This window comes from Cibotium barometz, chromosome 33, assembly GCF_041138505.1.
Source record: "Cibotium barometz isolate CiBa-2024 chromosome 33, ASM4113850v1, whole genome shotgun sequence".
Taxonomy (NCBI): Eukaryota; Viridiplantae; Streptophyta; class Polypodiopsida; order Cyatheales; family Cibotiaceae; genus Cibotium; species Cibotium barometz.
Genome location: NC_141078.1, coordinates 14,830,701 through 14,842,209, shown reverse-complemented (window position 1 = coordinate 14,842,209; position 11,509 = coordinate 14,830,701). Strand labels below are relative to the sequence as shown.

The 11,509-nt window shown below is 34.4% G+C and overlaps 1 protein-coding gene across 1 annotated transcript; it reads left to right on the top strand.

The window, feature by feature from the left end:
* Positions 1-1,763: 1,763 nt before the first annotated feature.
* On the top strand, positions 1,764-3,502 carry LOC147619330 (fe(II)/2-oxoglutarate-dependent dioxygenase 4-like). The gene is made up of 4 exons (XM_086773434.1): positions 1,764-2,000; positions 2,220-2,452; positions 2,755-3,070; positions 3,239-3,502. The coding sequence occupies exons 1-4, from the start codon at positions 1,764-1,766 to the stop codon at positions 3,500-3,502; spliced, it is 1,050 nt and encodes a 349-aa protein (XP_086629560.1).
* The last annotated feature ends 8,007 nt before the right edge of the window (positions 3,503-11,509 follow it).

The following is an 11,509-nucleotide window of genomic DNA, read 5'->3' as shown; positions in this document are numbered from 1 at the left end:
GTATGCAACTACTTTATGCAATTTTGGTCATCGAGTATAGCTTGTAGAGCTTGTATAAAATTTTATGCAACTACTTTATGCAATTTTGGCTTATCTCGTCAGAGCTTGATATGTTAATTTTACATCTTGCAATATAATTTGGCCATTGTTTGCACTTTGTGTGAATAGTGTACCTACTTTGTAATTTCGAAAACGTTATGGCACTCTAACTTTTCCAACAAATTTGCTTCGTTCTTCAAATTAGAGTACAGTTGCCTTTGGTACTCTATAAGTTTGGCATAATGGTGTATCCAGCTACAAGACTGCAGCAGCTGGATGCCAAAAAAAAATTAATACTTTCAAAATAGGAGAAAGCGTCAAAAAAGTATGGAAAATATCATTATTACCATCCTTATTTTGACGTATATATCGGTGCTTATTTCGACGTTTTTATTTTGATGCGTATTTCGACGTTTCTAAGATTTTAAGCTTAGTTCTAAAGCGTCAAAAAAAGAGTGGATAATGGCCCCGTCTCTTATAGTGAAATAAATAGTTTATGATGTGTTGTATTTTAAGTCTATTAGATTTATTGTTGCTTTAAACCTCCTTAATGTTTTAAATAGTTTGTGATGTGTTGTATTGTAAGTCAATATATGATTTTTGGATTGCTCCTAGTATACTGTGAATTTCTTCTAAATACAAACTTGTTTAGTTTCTTAAGTTAATACATCGTTTATTCTAGATAGTAGCATGAAAAGTATATGATTTTTGGATTACTCTATACTATGATTTTCTTCTAAATACAAACTTGTTTAGTTTCTTAAGTTAATACATCTTTTATTCTAGATAGTAGCACGAAAAGTATGTTTTGCTTGAAACAAAGGTGCATGTTTGTGTGTTCCATTTTTCAAAAGGTTTTATAAATGGGTTTCAGCATCTTTGACAATTGGAAATGAAAATGACTTTAGTTCATGATTAAAATCAAGCATTCCTAAAATTTCCAGCATAAATTATGATTGGTTCTCATAATACTTATATCTACCCTTTCTAGAAGCATTTTTTTTTTTCAAAAAAGGGGGGCATATGAATTATAGAGAAGGAGAATCCGAGGTTACAAATGCCACGTGGTGGCTACTGGTTCAGCAATACCATTTGGCACACTTAGTGCATGTGCTTGCATGCATGACGCGTGCGAGGGGAGAAACGGATTTGCCGACCCACGCGGGGTACCGTTGCATGGCGGCTGCCTTGGTGGTGAAGAGATCGTGGAGGCCGGCTCCTTCTCTCTTCCTGGCATGGAAGGGGGCTTCATCCCCACCTTAGTCTCTGGTTCGACTCTTCTCCTCTCAAGCCAGGCTTTTCTCCAGCGAGAAAAGAAAGCAGGAGCACAGAAGCTCTGCCGATCAGAGAGCTAGCGAGGGAACCAGCACCTTCATCCCCCCTTTCTAGAAGCATTTTGTTCTCCAATTATATCCTACTGTTTATTGATTTTTGTACGCGAGTAATTTATTAGGTCTATTTGCACATGTCCAATACTAATGCAATAAAGAACAAAGCCGTTCATAGTAATTTATTAGGTCTATTTGCACATGTCCAATACTAATGCAATTAAGAACAAAGCCGTTCATAGTATTTAAACGTACTTCATCATGTGTAAATTTGAAGTATCTGGATGGCTTCTGTTCTTCTCTCACACGCTCTCTGTCTCGCACATATTAATCCTTCCTTTTAGCTGGCTCGCTCTCGCTCGCTCGCGCTCTCTCTCTCTCTCTCACACACACACAATGGTTGAATATATAGAGCAACCTCAGATTCGAAGCATCAAGGAGCTTGTAGATTCGGGACTTCGGCATGTGCCTGCCCAGTATATACGCCCACCCGAGGAGAGGCCTTGCCTCTCCGAGACTGCTAACTGCACCCTTCAAGTGCCAATTATTAACCTTGCAAACTTCCATGGACAAGCCAGGGCCCAAATTACAAAAGAAATTGGGCTCGCCTGCGTCGAGTGGGGCATCTTTCAGGTACTGAAAAGCACCAGTATCCCTGCAACTGCCCATACTTTGCATTCATTAAGAGCCCAAAATATTGGCTTTCTGTGACGGTAAGCTGCAGGAGCTTGCTTTCATAGTATCAAAGAGCCAACCTTGCACAACCAACGTTTGCATTAAATTCTGCAACAGTAAGCTGCAGGACACTACCTTAGAAAACCAACTTTTGAATTACATTTTGATGTAATTAAGGTGATTAATCATGGTGTCGCGCCGGCCTTACAAAGCCAACTTTGGGGTGCTGTTGCCGACTTCTTTGCATTGCCAACCGAGGACAAAATGCGATTAATCTCGGAAGACCCATCTTGTCCATTGAGCTTCGTCACTGGCTTTGTTACCCACGAAAGAATTCGAGAGTGGAAGGACACCTTAGGATTCAAACCTTCCCCTACCATGGATGTCAAGCTGCTACCAGACTTTCTAAGGTGAGTCTTTGGACACAAAAAAAAGATCCTCTCTCCCAATATACATTGTTACAGCTTGTCTTTAGCATTTCATCTATTCCATTTTGATAGCTTAATTTTTCACGTGAATGAATTTTCAAGGATCAATATAAGAGTCTTGAAGGTTTCCTTATTATGGCTTGTACCCCCTTGTCGGTGTTCCTGTATCATGTTACACGTTAAAGTTGTTGAATCATCATATGTACTTACAATTACGCCCTTTATAATGTCTTCTGAACTCCCTTGGTGGACGTTGTTGAATCATCATTTGTTCATACTCCCAGGGCCCCTATATTAGACTTTCATAAACAAATGGCTACCGTTGCACACATCCTATGTGGAGCAATTTTTGCAAGTTTGGCATTGGAGGCCAAGGCCTTTTATAAGCATATTTATCGACAAACCATGGGATGCAATTACTACCCTGCTTGTCCAAAGCCAGAGCTTACACTTGGGTTGAGTTCCCATTCGGATTTTGGATCACTCACAATCTTGATGCAAGATGAAGTGCCAGGATTGCAAGTTAGAAAAGGAGATGAATGGGTCAATGTGAATCGTATATCAAATTCATTTGTTGTCTTTTTGGGAGACCAAATTGAGGTACGTTTTGATGCATGCCATGCAATAAGCATTAAAAGCCACTTAAATAAGATTTTGTAGACATATTGTACGTGGGTGAATGGCATTCTTTTGCATGTATTACAACTACTTTAACACAACAAGACATTTGTGATGTAATGATGTTCTTATACTTATCTTCTTTCACAGATATTAACAAATGCACACTATAAGAGTGTCGAACATCGAGTTGTCACAAACCTAAAGAAGCCAAGAATATCCATTGCTTGTTTCTATGGTCCAAGTGAGCATGAAAAGGTGGGACCTTTAGACAAGTTTGTGAGTGATGAAAGTCCAACTACATACAAAGAAACTATTTTTAGTGACTATCTTAAGAATGGATTAAGTAAAGGACTAAATGGCAAGTCCAATCTCGAATTTAGTAGGGATCATCAATCCATTCCTCCCAAGTAACAAATAATTCCATTTTCTTACGAATGTACACATAGTAGTACTTAATTATGATCAAACTCATCATGCCTTTCTCTTTGTAAAATAGGGAAAAAATAATCATATAGAGTTTTATGTTAGGCCATCCTTTGTCCTATATAGGTAGTAGATTATGGTTGAAATCATCAAGCCTTTCTCTATGTAAAATAGGAAACAAATAATCACAAAGATGTATGTTGTTTTCCTCTATCTTTTGAAAGGAAGAATGTTAAAAAAACATTGCCAAAAGCATGAAGACTCTCTATGTAAAATAGTTTAAAAAAAGCACATAGAGGTTTATGTTAGTTTTGCTCTATTTTTTCAAAGGAACGATGAAAAAAAAAACACTCTTTGCCCCCTAAATTTGAACTTAAATCAGTAGTGAAGTGACTCTCTCTCTCTCTCTCTCTCTCACACACACACACACACACACACACACACACATATATATATGTCTATATGTATATGTATATACATACATATAGACATGTCTATATGTATGTGTGTGTGTGTGTGTGTATGTGTATTATATATGTATATATGTAAATATAACATACATACACATATACATAAATATAGATGTGGGCGTGTGTGTCTCGTCTTCGTGTTCGTGTATGTGTGTGTGCATATGTATATATGTATGTATGTTTGTAGTGTACATATATGTATAAATTTATATAAAATACATATATACATACATACCTACATATATGTATGCATGTATGTAGTGTATGTATGTAAATATATACATACACACACATTACACATATACATAAATATAGATGTGGGTGTGTGTGTCTCGTCTTCGTGTTCGTGTGTGTGTGTGTGTGCATATGTATATATGTATGTATGTTTGTAGTGTATATATATGTATAAATTTATAGAAAATACATATACATACATACCTACATATATGTATGCATGTATGTAGTGTATATATATATGTGTACCCCTATGTATATATATATATACACATACATACACACACACACACACACGTATACACATATATACCTACTTACCTACATATATACATATACGTATATATGTACATACATATATACATATATATACATACCTACTTACCTATATATACATATACGTATATATGTACATACATATATACATATATATAGTATATACAACTCTGTGTATGTATGTATGTACATACATACATACATACATATATGTTTATGTGTGTGCACGCGCATGTGTGTATGTACACACACACACATACCATGATGCGTTTAAGGATTTGTGTGCATCAATTTGTGCTCATGGAAGTGTCAACAGGGTACTTTCCTGACTAGTTTGCATGCACACCATCATTAATAGTGTCATGTCCTTTAATAGTCCCTGCCAAAAGCAATGTCGAGAAGCTTGCACGTAAGAGTACAAAGAATGCATGAACACACTTTAAAGAAAGGTCATTGTCACCAATTAAAATTCCTCCAAAAGCAACAATCCCCTCATGGGAGGATTTTTGGAATTCTGTAAGATAGATGGAGATTTTGATTTTTTTCTTTTTAGAAAAATAGTTTTTTCATAAGGTGAAATTTAAAAAAAAATGGTTGTTGATTAGGCTCCCCCACCTTAGTTTAAACACCTAATAACTATGATTAGTGTAGGATTAGGGCATCTTCACCATAGCCATGCATTTTTGGTACTCATGTTTTAACAACCATGGTGTGAACACCACACCATAAAAGCACAGTAGGGTGGCATGGTTCGAGCCAAGGCACATACTAGCTCTCAAGCTCTTTCATCGGCCAAGGAGCCACATGCAAACTACATGTTTATGAAGGCAATCAATGATGATATACAATGCCTTCTCCCTTAGGCTATACTTTACACATTGTGCTCACATTTGCCAATGCAATGTTGATGACGATGGTGACAATGGTGATGATTATGATTTTGCCTTTGTGCATTGTACATCAAAGCTCCCTCCCTTCCAATATTGCAACTTCTAATTAACACATCTTTGTAGCATTTCATCTCTTCCGTCTTAATTTTTCATTGTAATACACGTGAATGAATTTTCAAGGATCGATACAAGAGTCTTGAAGGTTTACTTGATTATGGCTTGTATCCTCTTGGTGTTCTTATATCATGTTATACGTTCAAGTTGTTGACTCATCTTTACAATTATGCCTTTTATGTCTTTCGAATTCCTTTGGTGGTCTTATATTATGTTATACATTTAAATGTTGTTTGAATCATCATTTGTACATACTCCCAGGGCTCCTATATTAGACTTTCATAAACAAATGGCTACCATTGCATACATCCTATGTGATATTTTTTTTGCAAGTTTGGCATTGAAGGCTAAGGCCTTTTATAAGAATATTTTATCGACAAACCATGGGATTCAATTGTCTAGGGCTAGAGCTTACATTTGGGTTCAGTTCCCATTCAGATTTTGGGTTACTCACAATCTTAATGCAACATGAAGTGGAGGGATTGCAAGTTAGAAAAATAGATGAATGGAAGGACACCTTACGATTCAAACCTTCCCCTACCATAGATGTCAAGCTGCTACCAGACTTTCTAAGGTGAGTTTTCAAACACAAAAAAAGATCCTCCCTTCCAATATACATTGTTACATCTTTAGCATTTCATTTATTCCATTTTGATAGCTTAATTTCTCACGTGAATGAATTTTCAAGGACCAATATAAGAGTGAAGGTTTCCTTATTATGGCTTCTTGTACCCCCTTGTTGGTGGGATGCAATTACTACCCTGCTTGTCCAGAGCCAGAGCTTACACTTGGGTTGATTTCCCATTCGTATTTTGGATCACTCACAATCTTGATGCAAGATAAAGTGCCAGGATTGCAAGTTAGAAAAGCGTCGATGTGAATCGTATATCAAATTCATTTGTTGTCTTTTTGGAAGACCAAATTGAGGTTCGTTTTGATGCATGCCATGCAAGAAGGATTAAAAGCCACTTAAATAAGATTTTGTAGATATATTGTACGTGGGTGAATGGCATTCTATTGCATGTATTACAACCACTTTAACACAACAAGACATTTGTGATGTAATGATGTTCTTATACTTATCTTCTTTCACAGATATTAACAAATGGACACTATAAGAGTGTCGAACATCGAGTTGTCACAAATCTAAAGAAGCCAAGAATGTCCATTGCTTGTTTCTATGGTCCAAGTGAGCATGAAAAGGTTTAGACAAGTTTGTGAGTGATGAAAGTCCAACTACATACAAAGAAACTATTTTTAGTGACTATCTTAAGAATGGATTTAGTAAAGGACTAAATAGCAAGTCCAATCTCGAATTTAGTAGGGATCATTAATCCATTCCCCCCAAGTAACAAAGAATTCCATTGTCTTACGAATGTACATATGGTAGTACTTTATGATCAAACTCATCATGCCTTTCTCTTTGTAAAATAGGGAAAAAATAATCATATAGAGGTTTATGTTAGGCCATCGTTTGTCCTATATAGAGGTTTATGTTAGGCCATCCTTTGTCCTATATAGGTAGTAGATTATGGTCAAAATCATCAAGCCATTCTCTGTGTAAAATAGGAAACAAATAATCACAAAGATGTATGTTGGTTTTCGTCTATCTTTTAAACGAATTGATAGCCTTTGCAAGAAAAAACATTTTGTCTCAAATGAACCAAAATGGATTTTTTGGCCTACTTCGTCATTGTTAATGGTCTAGTCATGAGAGGAATTGATAGCCTTTGCAAAAATAAAATCATTTCATCTCAAAAATATGAACAAAAAGGGCTTTTTGCATGTTTCCTCATGACCCGTGGTCTACTTGTAGTCTCGAGCAAAGTGTCACTTCACTTATGAGTCCTGGTTGTAAGTTATACTCTGTTTGAAGGTTTATAAGCATTACATGTGTTGTTATTATGTTTGAGTTTATATGGACCATGAAACTTTGAACTATTTTTATAACTTGATCTCAATGGTTTACGAGGCTAGGTGGGAAGAGATAATGAAAATAGAAGTGCATTTGAAAACTAATTATAAAGGAAAAGAAATTATAATGGATAAGGAATTACCTTTGATATTGCATTAAAAAAAGTTTTAATGATTAAGATAAGAAAACATTGCAAGATATTAAGGAATCTTGAACCCATTATTGTAACATTCAATCTATGAGGTGTAAGGATGGTATATGAAACAAAGAAAACAGTGAGATCGCCATCCAACTAATTATTAATTCCACATAGATATTGAGAAACTTTTATTATAAGGAATTGAATTCTCAAGAAGAATGTCCACAGAGCTTATTACATGAACTTATGAGATCTAATAAAGAAAGTAATAAATTAATCTCATGATAGTTCTTGTGTAAAAAAACAAGGAAAAAGCCAAGGAGCTTGAAAAACATACTTATTTGAGGTCATAATGAAATAAAGATACAAACAAAGTTTCAACATGTTATTTTTGGTACTAGGTTTTTCATTTTGAAAAACAAAAGATACAAGGTTTTTTAGTCCTATGAAAAAAATGTCAAAAAGTAATATATGTGGAGTTAGTAATGGATAGGAAAGGAAAAGGACACTTAGTAGTACCAAGTAAATTGCCTAAGCTGGTGCACTTTATTCCTAGTCAAGAGAAAGTAAAACAGCCACAAGCTACAAACTTCTCTATTCATGTGTTTTGTTTACATGGGTTTCAAACTTGAGGTGTCTAAAAATATGCAAGTGTAGCACGTGAGTTCATCAAGAGAGGGGTATATTAATTCAAAAACATTATAGAAATACATTTACAAGAAGGGTTTCTTAAACCAATTTTGAAAAAAAAAACACAAGTTTATGAAGAAAAAGGGGTCATTTTATTCATAAAAGTATATACGTGTAAGGGGTTTTTTTAATACCCCTTCAATGCACGTGATACATAAAGAAGTTTAGAGGCCGTGAAGCCCCCGTGGTTTTGAATGTTCTTTGTTTTAGATATCATTTATGTATACTTTTAAGAAGTTTGGTATGTTAAATAGAGATCTAAGACTGATGAGTTTGGAAACATGTGTTTTGGAAGTTGGTCACTCACCTTGAGATGTGGATAAGTGGTTAAATTGAGAGAGTTTTACTAAAGTGCATAAATAACATCTTTGAGCATTTCTTGGTGAACTAAAGTAAATGGAAAAAAGTAGAAAATATAATTTGTGAAACTTGATCTTAAGACAAAGAAACTTGATGCAAGGAAGTACTAAAAAATGAGGTTACAAATAGATGGCATTGTTTGCCCCACCCACATGCTTTGACAAGGAGCCTTAATGGTGATCTAGAAAGACTAGGGTAAGGATATCATGCACATAAAATGTAGTGAAAACTCAATGATCTCAATATATAGAATGCCAAACTAGCCTATATATGGTATCCAAGGTAAATTATATCATAGGCCAACCACTATATAGACCGAATCAACCAAATCAATATGTAGAGAGCTTTGTGTCTCATTCCTAGTAGCTTAAGAACCATAAGTCTACCAACTTAGTTTTCATCTCATCAAAGATCTAGTACTAGGTTTTTCAAAGAACTTTGAGAATTTTCTAAAGCCATGATTAATTACCTTGATTTAAAATGCAAGAAATGTTTGTTCTCCCTTTGAAGAGAGTGAGAAATGTACCAAATTTCCTTGATTAATATAATTAATTAAGGTTATTAGTGACTTTAATCTAAAAAGTAAATAAAAACTTCTCCTTCTTTGAAGAGAGTGAATAGTGTACCATTTTTTTACTAAGATATTATGATTGTTTTATGAATCTAAGAAAGTTACATATGTCATTGGATTCACCTTATAACTATCCTCATGGGGTGAGAAAGGGGGAGGGGGAGGAGGGGTTGGGGTTGGGGTTGGGGTTGGGGCTAGGGATATGGTCATTGAAATATGTAAAATACCATGTGAGATCAACAAAGGGAAATAATATTTTATGGATTTACAAAAAGATGTACATGGAGAGAAAATGTACAAAAACTTAAACGAGAAAAAAATACATTTAGTAAAATAAGGGTAGGATTCCTATCTCTAAAATTATGGAAGAAGTTCCTCAAAATATTTAGTATTTAAAATTTGTAAAACCCCCAAGAGACTACCATGTCAACCCATTGTCTCATGTTATTAAACCAAAGGCATCTTTAAACCATAGGTTTGTAATAATTTCAAAGAAATTTTGAAAGAGATATATCACTTTGATCATGGAGTTCTATCAATGAGAATTAAAAAACTCAAGATTTTTAAGAGTGCTCTTTAAGAGTCCCCAGTTTCTTTAGGACTTCTCGTTTAAAGTCCCTAGTTTCTTTAAGATTTCTCTTTAAGATGATCTTTAAGAGTCCCTAGTTCCTTGCACACGAGACTCGGTAACTAGATACTTTGTGTAAAGAAGAGTCTCAATTTAGGTAAAGCTATCCTGAATTTTTCTTCAAGGATGATAAACCTAGGGTCTTGGTTCTAGACTTTGGCCTTTACACTTTCAATCTTTATAGTCTTATGTTTGAGGTTTCATGGTTAGCATCTCGCAAAATGAAGGAAATACAGGGACAAGAAAATTCAACAAAGAAATAATATCACCTCGTTGTCTTTTGATACATTTCGATTCCCTTTTGTTTTTCTTTAGGTTTCAATCAGGATCCATTGTCTTTTAATTTAGCTTTATTGTGTATTTTTCTTTTCGTTTAAATTACAATTTTTCAAATGTCATATTTACATATTTCTCACTTTATTTAATCTTATGTGGTTAGCATTTATGGAAACATAGATGAATGATATTGATAACTCTATTATTAAGGCTTCCTTAGTAGTGTTCATGTCCATATTCCTTCCATTTGGAATATTCACAAATGCTTTTTAAATAATCGTGTGTCTAAGAAAATATTGTAGTATATTTTCTTGTGTTTTGAAGATAATGAACAAAGTTTTTCTAGTTCTTTGTCATTACTACTACAAACTTTTTCTAAAACATTTAAAAACTTTTGGAGTTTCAAATAATGCAAGCATAATTATTTTTCAAATATCTCGTAGATTACTATATTTCTCTGTTGGTGGCATGATGGATTAAGTTTTTAAGGCTAAGTCCTTTCCATGTATTATAAAATAAATAGTTTGTTTGCACTAGTCACTTAGAGTATGTAACTTTTTTTTCAACATGGCATATTCTAGAAAAATTAAATAGTTTATTGTCATTTCACAACATTTTTCATACATATAAATAGAGTTCCATGTAGGGGTTCATTTTTTGTATTCCTTCTATAAGTTATCCATTTTTTCTTGGATTGCTCAAACATATTTTTTCTACAAAGATTAAGTTGTGATTAAAACATGCAGAGGCTACCATAGAATCTATAAGCCTTACTTGTTGGACATGTGCTAGTTGCAATGCCTGCATATTATTACATCCAAAGTGGAATACTTGTCTCTCTAACAAGCCTTTATATTATTATATTTGGTTGTTGGACACGTGCTAGTCGCAAGGCCTGCATATGATTGCATCCAGAGTGGAGTACTTGTCTCTAAGAAGCCAAGTTTGTATTATTATACCAAGTTGCTTACCACTCCCATTTGTCCTCTTGTGGAGATTTTTGTTAGATAGCATCTAGTTTGATATCCTCGAATATGATGAACTTGTAGAAAAATGATGCAAATTTTAGCATGTGTATGTTAGACAGCATCTAGTTTGACATCCTTGAATATGATGGACTTGTAGAAAAATGATATAAATCTTAGCATGCGTATGTAAAAATGCAACTGTTACACGTGATTTGATTTGATGCCGCACATGATTTGATTCTATGCCCATGCGTATCTTATTATCATAATGTAACATTGTGGATAACTCCTAAACTATTCCTATTCTTAAAAAATTATATCCACACTAAAGTCCTTACAAGGTGAAAAAAAAACATGACCTCTCATTGTCATATTGTAATACCAACTCCATTAACCTCTCACTTCTGTCATTTTCTAAACAACATTACTCTCTTCACTTGTTGAATAATCTACCTACATCACAA